This window comes from Hippocampus bargibanti, linkage group LG02, assembly GCF_051943395.1.
Source record: "Hippocampus bargibanti isolate YZ-2025 linkage group LG02, ASM5194339v1, whole genome shotgun sequence".
Taxonomy (NCBI): Eukaryota; Metazoa; Chordata; class Actinopteri; order Syngnathiformes; family Syngnathidae; genus Hippocampus; species Hippocampus bargibanti.
The window spans coordinates 6,829,392-6,846,874 of record NC_142735.1 but is presented as its reverse complement, the minus strand read 5'-3'; the positions used below and the strand labels follow the sequence as shown (position 1 = coordinate 6,846,874).

The 17,483-nt window shown below is 41.1% G+C and overlaps 3 protein-coding genes across 6 annotated transcripts in view; 2 read left to right on the top strand and 1 right to left on the bottom strand.

Moving 5' to 3' along the window:
- Positions 1–1,209: 1,209 nt before the first annotated feature.
- Positions 1,210–8,604, bottom strand: LOC148901368 (arylsulfatase I-like). 4 transcript variants are annotated; one of them, XM_089022725.1, is made up of 5 exons: positions 7,139–8,604; positions 5,847–6,016; positions 5,156–5,225; positions 4,627–5,006; positions 1,210–3,391 (listed from the first exon to the last, which is right to left on the bottom strand). In XM_089022725.1, the coding sequence occupies exons 4-5, from the start codon at positions 4,938–4,940 to the stop codon at positions 1,993–1,995; spliced, it is 1,713 nt and encodes a 570-aa protein (XP_088878851.1). In that variant the 5' UTR covers positions 4,941–5,006; positions 5,156–5,225; positions 5,847–6,016; positions 7,139–8,604; the 3' UTR covers positions 1,210–1,992. The 4 variants fall into 4 exon arrangements, with proteins under 4 accessions (XP_088878851.1, XP_088878858.1, XP_088878843.1 ...); XM_089022732.1 differs by lacking the exon at positions 7,139–8,604 and adding an exon at positions 6,751–6,837; XM_089022717.1 differs by lacking the exon at positions 5,847–6,016.
- A 1,871-nt stretch (positions 8,605–10,475) lies between these two features.
- On the top strand, positions 10,476–15,657 carry LOC148901367 (uncharacterized). Its single transcript, XM_089022755.1, has 8 exons — positions 10,476–10,706; positions 11,379–11,443; positions 11,525–11,580; positions 12,809–12,870; positions 12,952–13,117; positions 13,497–14,513; positions 14,597–14,677; positions 14,828–15,657. The coding sequence occupies exons 1-7, from the start codon at positions 10,599–10,601 to the stop codon at positions 14,647–14,649; spliced, it is 1,527 nt and encodes a 508-aa protein (XP_088878881.1). The 5' UTR covers positions 10,476–10,598; the 3' UTR covers positions 14,650–14,677; positions 14,828–15,657.
- Positions 15,658–16,361: 704 nt separating this feature from the next.
- Positions 16,362–17,483, top strand: part of tmco6 (transmembrane and coiled-coil domains 6) — a 7,789-nt gene continuing 6,667 nt past the window's right edge. The window contains exons 1-3 of the mRNA XM_089022638.1: positions 16,362–16,567; positions 17,141–17,238; positions 17,319–17,431. Coding sequence (XP_088878764.1) covers positions 16,477–16,567; positions 17,141–17,238; positions 17,319–17,431 — 302 coding nt within the window. The 5' untranslated portion in view covers positions 16,362–16,476. The remainder of the gene's footprint in view (positions 16,568–17,140; positions 17,239–17,318; positions 17,432–17,483) is intronic.

Genomic DNA, 17,483 nt, shown 5'->3' with positions numbered 1-17,483 from the left:
TGGGGTTGGGACAGATGTAAAGAGAGAAGTCACATCGTATGATGCCAAAGTTTCCTCAGGTTCCAATATGAGGTCTTTGATCCTCTCTACAAACCCTGTGGTGTTCTCTACGTGGTATTCTGTGTTACCAACCAACGGAGCTAAAATAGTTTTTAAATATTTGGCTACATTGTATGTAGAGGAGTCAATGCTACAAACAATGGGTCGGAGGGGGAACCCTTCTTTATGTATTTTTGGCAGGCCATAGATACATGGCGTGGCCTCTCCCGGGTATAATCTAAAATACATCTGTTTGTCTATATGTTTTCCTTTCTCTAGCTTTTGGAGACAGTCAATCATTTCTTTCTTGTATCTATTGGAAGGGTCCCTTTTTAGTTGCTCATACGTGTTAGAATCACTGATTAACCTATTTATTTTGTCTTCATAATCCAATGTGTTGAGCAGCACTGTGGATCTGCCCTTGTCTGCTGGCAAAATAGTAATATTTTTGTCTTTTTTTTTGTGTTATCGCGCCCCCCCCCCCTGTGGCCCCACTGATTGTTCCTACATTCCTGACTAACGATTGGCCTATTACCCCCACTTCCCCCGGTATCACCTCATCAGCATAACGACCCTCATCAGCATTGCGAAAGTTGCCTAACCTGTTTTGCCTGAGCAGGCTATTGTATGAACGATCCAAATTGAACCTCACACCACTAGACCAGTTTAATGAAGGATTTTGTTGTTTTATAAGAATCGCCTCTTTTACCCCCCTTTCAAACCATCTATGTTCTTTCGCTAAGATTTTAACCTCATTGTCGTCAAATGAGTGGTTGCTAGCTTTTAGGTGCAAATGTACTGCCGATTGAGGCCCACTAGTATTATCCCTGCGATGTTGATAAAGTCTTTTTTTGAGAATTTGTTGAGTCTCCCCAATGTACTGCTCTTCTTATCCAAGAAACTTCGTCAGCAAACCTTTTCATCGTTGGACCACTCCTGTATGACTGAGGGCTTACACAGACGTTTGTCACAGTATAGAAAATTGGACATTTAAATATTGAGTAACAAACATACTAACCTTTTTTTCAGCAAAAGGAACATAGAAATAAAAACTTCAACAATTGTGAGATAGCATGGTCTTTTCATACAGAAAAGGAGCTGCAGTACAAAACAGAGTCTACAGCCAACACACACACAGACACACACACACTTTAAATCGGATACCTTTATTAGTCACACAATGGAGAAATGTCACCATGCCACCAAATGTTTTAAATAGTTCCTAGATCTTTTAAAAACATTGTGTAGTTTCAATATTTTTGAATGACAATATAGACTACATGTGTGAAAGTAAAGGTCTGGGCCAAATCTGGGCCACATTAGTTTAAAGCAAAAAAAAAGATGGATATTGTGTGAATAATGGCTGCCTCATCCGAGCACGTGAGGTCACAGACCCATTTGGTGTTTTGCCACAATATAGAAAATTGTACATGATAACATTTTTTTTCATTTTAAAATAAATCTAGAATGCAACATTAAATGTGTTACAATGAACGAAACGTCTTCACAATAAGGCTCTGACCAATAACAACATGATCTGTATGGTGTTGCGGACAATTCAGAAAGTGATATAGGTGCGGACAATTCAGAATATGACAACTCTAAAACATAATATTTAATTTGAAAGAAGAGGGGGAAAGAAGAACCGTAGACTAACTCTTCCAATAAGACAAAAACGCATATTTCCTTAAACACTGTGGTGGGACTGGGTAATGAATTATAGCAGTCTTGTGATCATCAAATGGATTATTATTATTATCAAGGAACTATGTTGAATTCACTTAAGTAGTTTCATGAAGACAAACGTAAACTTTTGCTGCAATTTTCTGGCTATCATTTGCCATTTGTGAACCTTTTTAGGGGTTCAGGGTAGATGCAAAATTTCCAATATTTACAACAGGCCTTTCCTCCTTGAACCAGTGATATTGATTGATGTGTTTTAAGATTAGATTTTCATATCCTGTTTGACATGATCCTAGTGTTGAGTCTCTTGAAAAACGATTTGCTGCAAGACAGTTTAAGCTTCTTCTTCCAGTCCATATTCTTCTTTGGATAAAAGTGGCCCCATTTGTCCTCTTCCTCATCTCCCACCCAGGGAACCCAGGCACCGCCATTAAGGCTGGGGTCAGCTCGTGGGTCCTCTGATGGGTAGCGCACTGGGACTGCGGTACGGTTGTAGTACACCAGTCTAGCCATCAACTCTTTGACAACATCTGGTCTCTGTTCGGAGAGGTCCAAACGTTCATAGGGGTCTCCAGAGATGTTGAAAAGCCAAACCGATTTCTTAGGTTCAATGTGCCTCTCAAGGTTCCACCAGCTGCCAGGGAAGCTCGGAAGCACCTGCAGCGGTGTCCAGTCTCCGTAACCAGGATCTCCAGTCAGCAATTTCCAGTCTCCAGTACGGATTGAGGCCTGCACGGCTGTATTCCAAATCCCATATCCCTTCTGGAGGGATCCACTGCGAACACGGTTATAGAGAGGGTCAATGTTGTGTAAGATCTCCAACCTGGGCGACTCTTTCCCCTCACTGATGGCTTCCCAAACATCAAATCCATCCACGCTCTTAGTGAGGGACTCATTGCCACCTGCCAGGTGTACTAGTGTGGGGTACCAATCAGTGATGTGGACCAGGGCTTTACTCACCCTCTTCTTCCTCCTTAAAAGAGGACTGTGTACAAATCCCAAGCCTCGGATACCACCTTCCCAGTAGGTCCCTTTACGCCCCCGAAGTGGCCAATTGTTGCCACCAGAGAGTGGTTGTCCCCCATTGTCCGTAGAAAAAATGATGACGCTGTTTTGATAGTAGCCATACTTACGGAGGGCATATGTTACATTCCGAACCGCCTCATCCACCACGGAGACCATGGCAGCATATTTCCTGCGAGCCACATTGCCCAGCCCTCGGTAAGGATAGATGTACTCTCGTGGGGACTGCAAGGGTGTGTGAACAGCTTGAAAAGAAAGGTAAATAAAGAGTGGCTGAGCGTGGGGATCGTGTCTTGACAGGATTTTGCGGACCCTCTGTGTGTATAAATGGGTGGAGTATTTCCCTCTCTCACGCCATGCTACTGTCTCGCCTTCGTGAAGATCAAAACCACACAGGCCCGGACCATCACATGAGTTGTAGGTGTAATAGTTGACGCTACCAGTCAGGGAGCCAAAATATGTGTCAAAGCCACGTCGTGTTGGCAGGCACTCCTTCTTGTAAAAGCCCAGGTGCCATTTGCCCACCATGTGGGTCGAGTACCCAAGCTCTTGCAGCCTCTGAGGGAGGGTGACATGGTGAAAGGGGAGACAGTTGGGCTGGCGGGGACGGATGATGGAGTGCTGGAGACCTGTGTGAATCTGGTACCTGCAAAACAATCACGCAACACTGTCAGGTGTTCCAGTATTGGTTTGACCAAATGTCCTCATTTTCTCCTTTACCTTTCCTCATACATGTTAGCAAATAGTCATATCCCATGAATAATGACAGCTGGTGACTTCTTGAAAGAAACACCTAGCCTCTATTATTTTGAGCCAAACTGCTGGTGATAAAGAAATAAAAATTCTTAAACAATCCTCTTCATGTAGGTTATGGTAAAGAACACAAATTGACTGATGGTGATGTTGCTGTGATTGGCTGGCAATGAGTTCAAGGTTATGCCGTATATTTCCTATAGTCAACTAGGACGAACTTCTACATGCCTGCGACCCTCTTGACGAAAAAGTGGATGTATGCATGGCCATATGATTGTGGTTGTTTGATCAAAAGAAAATGATGAGAATAAGAATCACAATGCATTTAATAGTCCCACAATGGCGAAATTTGAAATCTACAGCAGCAAAATTGAAATGGGTAGGGGGGTGAAAAGATAAAAACAAAGTATTTGATGCCTAATAGAAATATCAGAAGACTGAAATGTATACAGTATTGCACATTCGTGATTCGCATTACATTCCACCACATGCAACTCATACTCTGCTTTATATGTGTGTCGCATAAATCACACACAGTAGGCATGCAATGCAAGATGTCGAAGTGAAAGGAGTTTGAGTCGTGCTTTGCTCATGATTCCAAATCCCCAGAGTTTACAGATGATATAATGTGACATGTACAGGTCAACGAAATAAAATAACATTGCTATTGTCAGGCCATAAGCCATTACCTTTTACTTTACTCTTTGAAAGAAACAAATGCGAACCTAGCAACGGAATGACACCTGTTAAGAAGAGAGTAAAGTAGTATGAATGAAACATTTGGCTGTTTTTCAAAATGGAACGACATCACCTACGTAATCTAGCCTGATCTTGAAATCAAGTTACATTTAAAAGTTTTAGTATTTTAGAATAACATTGAATGGCTTTAAAAAAGTAAAAGCACATTTGGGAAAGTATTTCAGTTTCAAGACAATACCAACGAGAAATTCGTATTAAATATTTATCAAAAAAGTAAAGTGTAAGCCCGTTTGTATTTAAGAGGTGTCTTTAAAAAATGTACCTTTTCATTAAACTTAAGTTCTTTCATTCGGTTTATTCCTGGGAGTAGAGTTCTGAAAATGTAGAAGTGTTGTGCTATCTGCACTATATATGAGAGAGCTACTGTACCTCCCAGTGATGAGTTGGCTTCGGGACGGCGTGCATATGGGCTGGATATAATAGTTCTCCAGCTTCACCCCATCAGCAGCCATCTTATCAAGCACCGGTGTCTTTATGTCAGAGCTGTGATAGCCGATATCATTGAATCCCTGATCATCTGTCATTATGAAGATGATGTGAGGAGGCTTTGAACCAAGAGATTCCCTGCCAGAGGTCTGACCAGCATCTTTTTCGACCTGATTGGAACCATTCAGATCCCAGGTCAAATATCCTAGACTGAGAAGACTCATCATGGAGAAACTCGTTAAAGCTGTTGTACCCATGGTTATTCGTCTATAGGCCGAACAATCCGGTTTCTTGCGTGATGTCACCAAAACATCTTGCAGTTGCTAAAAAAAGGAAATAGAAACTGTACCATGCTCTGGAGTCTCAAATTTGCAAGCTTGATTGGAGAGTTTGTGAGCCTCAGCTCCACTTTCATCTGAGTTCATTGCCACTCCAAAAATGTTTCAAAGCTGCTTGGAAAACATTTTCTTACCCCTAGTGGTCCAGTTAACACCGCCCATTTACCTTGCAGCTTGGCTGAAAAAACATCAGCTTCCTTCCACCTTTAAAAACACACAGAGTAACGTTTCTACTAAAGCCAAGTGGCACTCATGAACGTAGATCACATTCCAGCTTTGAGAGTTCAACTTTCTTGAAAACACGTAGGAGGTAGTTGAATGTATTTTGGCATTCAGTTTCAAGTATTTGGTCCACATCTTTTCATCGATCCGTTAATTATTCGGAGATTAATCTAGACACAGTGCACACATCGATCCTTTCAAACATATGGGAAGTGTCTGGGGAAGGCCCGCAAAAGATATGCATGAATTATTAATTGTAGAATAACAATGAGCACTCAGTAAAAGCTTATCAGATGCGAGCATCATATTTTCTTTATAATGTACTGTACAACTTGGTCCGTTTAATATAAAATCACATCAAATCAGAAACACAAACTCCAATTCTCTGGCATTAAATGTGATACCAGTGACCCATATTTACATCATGACACATGACTAGAAAGCAATGTAAAACATTCCTTGGGATTTGGGATCAGACAGACCCACAGTCAGAAAGTGTAGAGTGTGGAGAAGACTTGAGTCGTGGGGCCCTGTTCCACACTCAGAAACGTTCACAAACATTCCCTTAATATTGCTGCTTTTTCATGACGAATGCAGACTTACGAGGAAAGAGGCAGACTACACTACTCGGGCTAAGGTAACATTTCCGAGCAGGCATTAGGTGATACAGAGGTTTTTTTGTCAGGAAGGGCATCCGACGTAAAAGCTTGGCCAAAACTAACATGCGAATCTAATCTCTGAAGATGGAGGACATTGATTCACTGTGGCGACCCCTGAGGAGAAAAGCAGAAAGGAAAAGAATATATCATCTTTTTGTTTCAGTGTGAAGATAAGAAACTTAACTGAGTTCCTCTCTCTGATCGTGTTTGACTTTGCTGTGAGAAAAAATGGAAGACGTCTTCGACTGGGTGACATCAGCACATGATCCTAAATTCAATCACATCACGTCTTGTGTCCAACACAGCTCTTATAGCATGTATATGACATGTATAGCCTGTAATGCTATGCAGATATGTATATACAGTATTGTACATAGATATTGTTCTTTTGTCATCACGGAGATACCCATTGATAAAAAAAATGATGCAAAGGGTTGATAAAATATGATGGATTTAGAAGTGGCTGGCTGTTTCCTGCCACACTGTACACTATACAGCAATCAGTTTTCATTTGCCTCATACTACAGACGGCCCCCCCCCGCCGCAAACATCTTCCTGGTTCTCTCACAGCAAAGTCACAACACAAGATCAGAGAGGGGAACTAGGTTTACTTTCTTCTACTATAAAACTCAAACAAAAGATGACATGAGGTAATAAATAACATTTAATGTATTTCTAGCTAAATATTCACTGTATCTCTCTGTACTGCATCTCACTGTCACTTTCACAAATGTTTTAAACTTTGTAGTCTTAATGCTCCCGCTGAGGTGCCTCGCGGTGGTTAGGTTTGCAGATTAAAATAAAATCTGCAAAGTTTTGTGCAAACATCTCTGAGCAACATATCTTACCTTGCAAATATTGATGTTGGCAGCAGAAAATGTGTGGGTATGAAGACGGTTGGGCAGCTAATGAGCCCCCCATAAGATGGTTTCTGGGCAGGGGAGGCATTACTGGTCAGGGCAGTGTGCCAGCAAGGGAGGTGGAATTTAAATCAGGTCAACGTGAGAAAGATTTAACTTCCTTAGTATTGAGTAAGGATCTTGGACAGGTAAAAAACCTACCTCAAAGATGCAAAGTGTATCATATTTGACATAAAACAAGAGACACAGATAAGAACACAATCCAGTGAATAGGATTTATGTGTGACTCTTCAGAGCCACCCCACAGGTTTCCCCCAAAAAACAACCGACTCATCCTCCACACCATCAAAATAACCAAACACTGACTAAAACTTACCGTAGGCGACCTGTCATCAATTCATCACTACGGTACCATCATTTCCTGTGCTTTTTTTTCTAGGAATACAATGCGAGAAGAAAATCCCTTCATCCATCTATTTTCTAATCCACTTCACCTCAGTAGGATCAAAGGCATGCTGGCGCCGAGCCCAACTGTTGACGGGTAACAGTATCAGATGATGCACTGCAAATAAGACGTCGTCTGTGTATTTTATTTTTTCAAACAAGTTCCAAACAGGTTTATGCTGGTTTGTGTGACATATTAATGAGCCAAGAGGCAAGCGGACACCTTTGGGGAGGTGCCGCTGCAATGTGTCGGTCACCACCATATGTTTGGTTTTGGCTGAAGGAAGAGGCACTGTTACTGAAGATGGATGCTCCACCTCAGCATGAACACTGCCTCCTTTCTCATCAGCAGAGCCCTGCCAGTAAACTTCCACATATTACTCAAACCTCTTCCCCTAATTTTCTAATCTGAGGACTGAATGGACGTTTTCACTTTTCCTGTGTTGGAAGGGGACCCAAAAAGCAGGGCAACTGGAGCAGCAGGGTGTATTGAATAACATGCATTTGTGGAAAAAAAACACTTAGAGGGCTACATTGTAAAAACTAAATCAAAACACAAACAAAGTCTTGAAAACCACACAAAAAACAAAGTTACAAACAAACCTATGACCGGAACAAAACACAACATGACAGCAAAATGACTTGATTGATGAACAGGCACTCCAGAGATTCATGTTGCTGCAAGCATTTTTTTCCATTGTTTATAATATATATCACTTCACATAACTATTCGAAAAAAACATCCACAATAAAGCTTAGTTTCATTTAAACCATGAGATGTAAACATTATAGCTGTTGCTTGTAGAGGTGTCGAACTGCACTGTTGATATTTGACTTAAGAGTGGCAAAATATTTCAAATGTCACTCTGTCATGTGTTACATTAAAAATCACTGGAAATTACATACCTTAAGACACCTCAATGTGTCATGTTTGGAACAGAAAGTAGATACTGTATATTGCCTAAAAAGAGAACAGAGTGCCATTTACAAGAGTGACCACTCACATTTCCTGCATGTCGTTGAAGGGTAATGCTTGCTATTTTATGTGCTCCACAAAATTTTTTACAGACCTCCAAGGTTCGCTGAAAATATTCCTCCACTTGATGCTTACACTCACACAAAGACATTTTGGTTTTTTTCCTGTCATAAAAGCTGTCGATGAGAAGGTTTCTTCAGCCGTCATCTGTACAAATGTGAAGGTTTCGGACGTTTCGCCTCCTATCCAAGAGGCTTCGTCAGCGAACTAAAGTCTGACTGTGTAAGCTCTCAGTCGTACAGGAGTGGTCCATCGATGAGAAGGTTTCTTCAGCCGTCATCTGTACAAAAGTGAAGGTTTCGGACGTTTCGCCTCCTATCCAAGAGGCTTCGTCAGCGAACTAAAGTCTGACTGGTCGTATCGGCCCTATTTATACATCCCTAATGTCCAGACATGGTGGCGCCGGACACAGCTATGATAGGTCCCTACTCTCAGGTTGGGGGGGCAGAGGACCCCTCCCTGTGGCCCCACTGATTGTTCCTACATTCCTGACTAACGACTGGCCTATTACTCCCACTCCCACCGGTATCACCTCATCAGCATAACGACCCTCATCAGCATTACGAAAGTTGCCTAACCTGTTTTGCCTAAGCAGGCTATTGTATGAACGATCCAAATTGAACCTCACCCCACCCGACCGGTTTAATGAAGGATTTTGTTGTTTTATAAGAATCGCTTCTTTTACCCCCCTTTCAAACCATCTATGTTCTTTCGCTAAGATTTTAACCTCATTGTCGTCAAATGAATGGTTGCTAGCTTTTAGGTGCAAATGTACTGCCGATTGAGGTACTGACCTCAATCGGCAGTACATTTGCACCTAAATGGTTGCTAGCTTTTAGGTGCAAATGTACTGCCGATTGAGGTACTGACCAGCGCCACCATGTCTGGAAATTAGGGATATATAAATAGGGCCGATACGACCAGTCAGACTTTAGGTCGCTGACGAAGCCTCTTGGATAGGAGGCGAAACGTCCGAAACCTTCACATTTGTACAGATGACGGCTGAAGAAACCTTCTCATCGATGGACCACTCCTGTACGACTGAGAGCTTACACAGACGTGTCATAAAAGCTGGGTGTTTTCTTTCTCTCTAAAGATGTTTTACTTGGATTGGCCGATTTTGAAAAATAATTGAGACTTTCTTTTTTCCAACTAAACAGAAGCAATAAATCGGCATTACCAACAATCAACAACAACATTTGTGACCTGGCGTAGCAAAATGAGTCACAGTGCAGTGTGTTTACTATACAGTAAGTAGATCTTGAAAAAGAGAATGTTTCAACTTGATTACAGTCTGCAATATTTTGAAGTCAATTTGGCAACCCTTTTTGACACATTTGAGCACTGGTTTTCATGTTCATGTCAATTTTATTGTCAAATGTGCTACACGTGCAACATACAGCACAGATTAAATTTATTTATTCAGGCCAGAGAGGTGCCGTTGCGGATGCCCACGCCCCATCAAAAGAACAGTGAACATTAGATGACAAATAATACAACACAACACATAAGGCACAGTCAGTCGTGCGATCTTCACCACTTTTCTGCATACACTGATGTTTGCAGCAGTCATCGGTGAAAAATTAACCAAGCAAAGTGGCTTATGACAAGCTTGTGGCATCATAATACTTGAGGCTGTAATTATTTCCAACTGTGCTTTAAGAAAGCACTGAGCAAACGCTGTTAATATTGTTTCTCAGACTGTCTTGGTGCCAAAAACCTTTTTGGGATTTGTTTGTTGGCGTGTGTGTGTGTGTGTGTGTGTGTGTGTGTGTGTGTGTGTGTGTGTGTGTGTGTGTGTGTGTGTGTGTGTGTGTGTGTGTGTGTGTGTGTGTGTGTGTGTGTGTGTGTGTGTAAAATGTTAGGGGGTTGGAGGGTGGGGCGATTTTTTTTTTTTTTTTTTTTTAGTTGTGGCCATAAAGTAATAAATATGGACAAAAATAATGTTGTGATTATTTTCTAGGCCCACTGTATAATCTTCCAATTCTTCTTAGTTTACTTTCAACGTTCTTACTCAATACACTATTTAATCTGCATTGTATTTATTTATGCACAACATTGACGGATCTGAGTGAATCCCATTGACGTTCTGATCCAGCCATCAATTAACTACTACTTTGAATAGTAAATACCTGTACACAGAAACACAGTCTCGAAGGCGGAAAATGGCGCACGGGTGTGCACACAATGCCTCCCACGATGCATTGCGGCGGAACTCCAACTGGATCCTGGGTTCAAAGTTGAAGTTGCATTCCAGCGTGGTAGTTAGCATGGGCTTCTTGTAGTTGTTGTCCAGTTCCAATCATTATGCCAGAAAACGTGCATTTACTCGTCTGTTTTCTGTTGTGAGGAGAGAATGTCTGTGAACACGTTCCATCACGAATTGATCGTGCTCATATTTCGCTATTTAAAGGACAATGGCTTCCACTCGGTTGCAGAGGAGCTCCTGAGACACAGCCCACAGGTACACGCCGCCAAGCAAAATAGGGGCCATGCAACGGATAATTATTTGTGGATCTCAGTGTGTGTGGAACGTGTTAAATTAAAATAGATTGTTTTAACTATGCAGATGCAGGAACATGTAAGGTTATCTGTATTTACCGTACGTACTTTATTTTTCAGACGACTTTTACTCCTTACGATTTAAAAGGAGGCGACTGTGCTTTCCATTAATTTGCCCTAAAAATTATTTGAGTTAAATATTCAGTTCCTCCCTTACGACCACTTTTTAGGAGATGAAAAAATCTGGTTCAGTCACGCCATGAACGTAGCAGAGGGACATGAATGACCACGATACAACAGATAAAAATGCGCTAATTTCCTAAAAATTATCTGTTCGTGTCTGCAAGAGTTATTTGAAAACTTATCTGACGTCCAAAACTCTCTTACTCTGGCGGGAGGGAATAGGAGGCGGCACGGTATAGACGGGTGAGCACATCTGCCTCACACTGCAGAAGTGCCGTGTTTGATTCCAGGACTTCCTGTGTGGCGTTTGCATGGCCTCCCCTTGCCTTTCTTTGAGCACTCTGGTTAACTGCCATATTTGCTAATTTTGCGTTTTTTTGACTGTATGAGGAATGGGGGCACCTTTGTTTTTAAACATCGGAGTCAAAAACCGTCTCTTACTGAATTTCAGAAATTTGTGGTGGGTGTGGCAGGTATATCTTCATCATTAGTGGAAATCTACAGTTCTTGGTTAAAGTGAGTATATTGTGGAAACCCAGCACATGTATATTTTGTTAATGAATGCTTTTGTCAATATTAATTGTCAATTCCTATCAGGCACTCAGAGAACAAGTACTCACATTCTAGTGGAGAAGGATCCATTCAAATTAAAGGTATGACTAAAGACCATTTACACTTAAAGGGAACTCAAGTCAAAACGTTTTCTTTGCAATGCTACCAGGTGCTACTACCAAGGTTCTTTTAATCAATGAAGGCCAACAAAGAGACGTCCCGTGGCCGAATGGTTCGTGCGGCAGCCTCACAATCCAATAAACCATTTTGCTAACAAAATAAAACACAAATTATATTTTATGTTTATTCAACTAACTAAGCCTATTTGTATAATAGTTTAAATAGTAGTGATGGCAAAATGAGGCATAATGAAGCAATCAGGCTTTCTATCCAAATGCTTTGCTTTTTGGCCAATGCATCATGAGGCCTGATTTGTTCCACCGCGCCAGTATGTGGATCTCGAATCGCGCTTTGCAAATTGTTTCACCTGTTTACTCAGCACACACGTCGGAGCCTGGGCACAGTCAGGCACATTACTATAAAACACAAGTCAGAATACCCTGTTTTTTGAGTATTGTAAAACATCTTGCAAATAATGGTTTTGACGGGAGTTTCCCTTAAAATGGGGTGGTGAATGTTACATTGTCCTTGAGAGGGCATCTTATTTTTCCTCTAATCATTTCCTTCATTTACTATGGTCAGATGATACGAGTTTGTGATGTGATGAAAGGAGGTTTATTTTATGTTTTGCAAACTAAGCAAACATGCAGAAACGTGGTAGTCCTCACCTGATGCTAAAGATACATTTGGCACAATTGCTGTTTATGGCAGGGATGCACCACAGCCACATTTTCAGTCGTCTTCCCCATGATTCTAAAGCCAGCCTGAGACCATTTAAAGGCTCAGATAAACCCCAGATGTTTCGTGTTCATTAGCTGCTAAATTTGGGACAAAAAGAGCCTCCGATGTTGACATTTATGGAACTTTTTTTATGTATGCATCTTTCTGCAGCACAAAACTGACAGAACTGAAGCGACTTTTTAATGGCACCATTGCTTTCCTTTCTTTACTTACCTCGGCGCATTCCCCGCCCCAGGTCGAGGTTCTGATTCGTGTTTTAGAGCATAAATTGCGGTCTGTCGTTCTTTATTGCCCTGTACCTTGAAGTCTTTCCACATGGCTTCTACCTGGAAGATATTTATCATGCTGGTGACTTGGTAAGAATGTTATAGCATGGACACTTTTTTTTACAGAATAAGAACAGGTATACAGTGTGCATAATGATGAAGATAATTGCTTTGTGTATTTTTGCACTACTAAATTCTTTAGGTCCTGATAACACAGCTTCTTCCAAAAAGCACAAATCTGCAAAGAGAACACAAAAACGAAAGGTGAGTTTCCACTTCTCTCTTGAGAAATACTAAGTTCTTACTTAACTACAAGCCCGGATTGATTAGGATTTGTATTTACAGGTAGCAATACCAAAAGAAGAGAAAAATGATGCCAACTTGTCCCAAATCATCACACGGACAGTGACGAAGAAACAAGAAAATGCTGTGTGTCTTCTTGAAAGTAATTCTGACTCCGACAGCAGCTTGGATGTTGATAAATGGAAGAAATTGGTGGTACAAATGACAGGTAGGGTGTCTATATGTGTTGTACAAAGCACCACATTTATGGGCATGTGACATAACCCACTTTAATCTCTCATTCTTCTGCCAATTAAATACCCTCACAATCGTCAAGAGAGGCAAAGGTTACGTGATTTCCCTGTGATGCACATTTTACCAGTAAAAAAGCTAGCGTGCCATGTGTAAATTAGTTTCACTTGCATGGTGACTAAATCATTTTTTTCTGGAGAATCAGCCACTCCTAATAATTTGGCTACCACATTAGAAATGTTTTGTGCAAAAACGTGTTACAAAAATATTTTACAAAAAAGGATTTTTTTTGACATACTTTTTGTCCACAGAGGGTTATGTAGCCAAGATGAATTGTATCAATGCTCTGGTTTCAGCTCCACCCAAACCTGTGAATAAGAAGCCCAGGAAGAGTCGAGCAAAGCCTAAAGCCGATGTGCCTTTTAAAAACCCCACTGCAAAAAAGAGTGACATCATGGCAAAAGCAGTTTCGGAGAAACAAGTAATGTCAAGTACCCCCAAAAAGACAACTCGAAGACCTGGGTCTACACCTGAGACCCCCTTGATTAGTTTGAATGACACACATTTCATATCATCTGATGAAGGGAGAACATCAGCATCCAAAGAGACAAAAAAGAAGGAAAAGAAAAAAGTTATAACTCCCATTGTGGAAAATGCTCAAGCTCTGGAGTTCCAAGACAAAAAGGAAAGTTCAGAAGGTGAAGTGGGAGAGACTACACAGGAGAACGAGGCAAAAGAAATGAACACGGAGTGTATGGGAACTCCTGAGGAGAATGTAGCACACTGCAGTACCCAATCCCAAGATGAGCGGGTATCACCTGTCAACACAACTGCGAATGCTGAAGAAATGAAAACAAAAGAAAAGAAAGCCAAGAAACGGGAGAAGGGGACTGCTGATATTTCTGAGACCCTTGGAAAAGACAAGAAATCCAAGAAGAGAGACATTAATGAAGAGAGCATTTCTGAGATTGTCGACAGTGTAAAGGGTGACGAGCATGTGTCTCAACAGGAAAATCCAGACCAGATGGATGACGTCGAGGAAGCGAGGGAGAACGTGAAGACTGCGCTTGGCACAGACACTCCCAGTGCAGATGCAAAAGAAAAGAAAGCAAAGGAGAAAAAGAAAGAGAGTTTTCCCATGGAAGGAACTCCTCAGCTGGTCAAGAACGAAACAAAAAAGAAGCGGAAAAAAGACAAAGCTATGCCCGACGATCACCAAACGGTTGAAGATGAAAACACGAGTGTATGTGTGGAAGAGATAACCGAGATAAATACTGAAGTTAAGATGAGCAAGAAAAGAAAACGTAGCTCAATTGACCCTGTGACGCTAATCACCCAGGAGATGCCAAGTCCTCCATCACAGACTAAAAAACGTAAGTTTGACTAAATAGAGAAATCTACAGTGTGAAAGGTCCTTTCGAGTACTGCAAGATTTGTTTTTACTATCTTTATGCAGAGAAAAGCAAAGTGGATTCACATGAAATCTCAGCAACGCCGACAACCGCATGAACAGCAATAAGGTGACAAGCATAAGGAGGTATACAATCCATCCAACTGTGGATTGATAAAATGCCATTTTATTTCTTCTGTTGTTGACAGAGAAGAATTGTCCAGTTTTTTAAGAATCACCCGACCATTAATTTTAATATTCATTCATTCATCTTCCGACTCGCTTATCCTCATAAAGGTCGCGGGTGGTGCCGGAGCTTATCCCAACTGTCTTTGTGCAGTATGCGGGGGACACCTTGAACCAGTTGCCATTCAATCACAGGTTATTTTCATATGATCATCTACCTCGTAGGCTTCTTCTTCTTTTGCTTTGGGCTTTTCCCTTCAGGGGTCCCCACAGCGAACATCTGTACATGTTCAAACTGTCTCAGTCTGGCTTCTCTGACTTTCTCTCCAAAGCTTCTAATATGAGTTGTCCCTCTGATATACTCATTCCTGATCCTATCCAACCTGGTCGCTCTCAAAGAAAATCTCAACATCATCTCTGCTTCCTCCAGCTCTGCTTCTTGTGTTTTCTTCAGTGGCACTGTCTCCAGTCCAAACATCATGGCTGGTGTCACCACAGTTGTACTGTATACAAATTTCCTTTCTTTCATCTATCTAGAAGGTTATAGTTACTGTATTTGTTTGTGGCGGATTCCTGATAGAGATGCAAGGTGCAAGGATTTTTTATTTTGGCACAGAACATTCTCTAAAAAGTCCAAACATGTCCCTCAAGTCCAACTCGACAGCAATTGTGATGGCATCAAGGAAGGACATCTGTTTGGTTGTTGTTGTTTTTTAAGCTTTTTAATAAGATAAAACCTATATTTTTCTCACAATGGAAATATTTGCATACAATACTGACCATTTTTAACAAGCAGATAAATGTTGCATACTTTTGTATTGTTTTGTTCCAAGGCATATCTGTAAAATATGCTTTTATATGGAATTAAATTGTCTTTTTTGGATAAACCTGGTGGTCTGATTGAAAACTGTGAAGCGAGTCTGTCTTCATCCAAAATCCCTCATTTTAGAAAGGTTTCAGAATTGGTATTCGCTAAGAATATGATGTACAGTAAAGTCTCGTTATATCGATATCGGATATATCGATAGTCCCGGTTATATCGATATTTTTTCGGACTCCCTTGAATATCGATATAACGAGACTTTACTGTATATTGTTTTAAATCCTAAGTATTTAGCAAATTAATCACCCTGGAATCTCCCACCTATGTCAGCCTTCACTCCTGAGAGCCTCCGCAGCTCTGTTGTCCCAGTCAACTTGATGTTGTCCATGTATTCAGAACAGGTCCCCTTTATCACCTCCTCGAGACTGGGAAAGAGCAGGGAGAGAAGGAAAAAAACACACTGAGCCACATCAGCTGAGTAGAGTTTGCCAAGTCATTTACCATTTAGATCCCATTTCTACATGAACATTGTCAAAATTCTCAGAAATTCTGATTCCAAACAGTAAATATTACCCACAGACAGATAGTCTTTACTTCAAATCTATATAAAACATTTGATTATACAATATGTTGTTCTCCTTTTTTCTTTACCTTTCATAACTTTGCTGCTGTGAATTGTGAATTTCTCAACTGCGAAACTAATACGTAAAGGCTAATCTAAACTCTGCTCTGCCGTTCCGAGGTGCCAAATAACTATCGGTACACGAATGTATCGCACTTCCACCAGTGGATGGCGGTGGTGTACCAAATAGCTGTCAATCGAACATCCAATATAGTCCAGTAGAAGAACAACTCGACATGTTTTCATATGTAGGTTACAAAACGAAGTTCTGCCATGTTAACCTGCGTTTTGAAATAAGTGTCTGGCTTTTTCAAAATGTGGAGGTTAAGTAGAATCGGCCGTAAAGCCGGCCGCGCAGGCTACAACCTTGAGGAGTTCCGGGCAAAGAGGCGAGAGCACGAAAAAGGTAAATATGCCACAGACCTTATTTAACGAATGAATGTGAAATCGGGAATATACAGTACGTAACCAAACGAGTTCATCTTGTCATTTTGATCGAACTGAGTTGTGTTTCCAATAGTTTTTTGGGGGGAGGGGCTCTGCGTCAAGACATTGGTGTTGTACAGTACGTACATGCTTTTGTAAATCTCGAAGCGAAATTAATACAGTACTGTATAACCTAAATATATCGATTGCCTTCGAGTATAGTGCAGTTCTATCATAAAGCAAAATACCCCCATGATGACGAATACCGCCTCTTTAATGATATTAGTCGAAAGTTGGCATTCGTTTCCTGACTCGGTGATGTTACCAGGGAATTTAATTCAATGACTTAGATGACACAAGGTACGTTGACCTTATGGATAAATATAAACGTTATTATTGTTATATAGCCCTTATGCTGTCTGCCACTGACTGTATAGTTTACACTCAAGAGCAGTCTACTTCTGGGTTCAGAATGCAGAGATTTGTCAAGAGCTCTAGCGTCATTGGCAATAGCTGCTGTCAGATGGGTGAAATGTGATTTTTGGTGCCACAGCCCTTCGCCAGGCTCGCAGAGACAGACAATTGGTGAGCAGGAGACTCCTGGTGAATGAAGATGAGGGGCAGCAAGAAACCACTTGTTCAGATGAAAATGTGAGTAACAGCTATTTAATTAGATCAATTCGTGTGAAATGATAACTGAACAAAGAAACAGATGTTTCTCCTGTCCATAGGATGTCGTTAGTTTGTTCCAAAAACTTCAGCACAGTGGTCCAGAGAGGGAAGCTCACCTTAAAACCTTGAGTAAATCCCTACGTGACCCATCGGCCCAGCTTATCTTTATCAGGTAAGCTTGCGAGGGACTTCCTTCAATTTTCTGCAGTGAAAAAAAGTTTCAA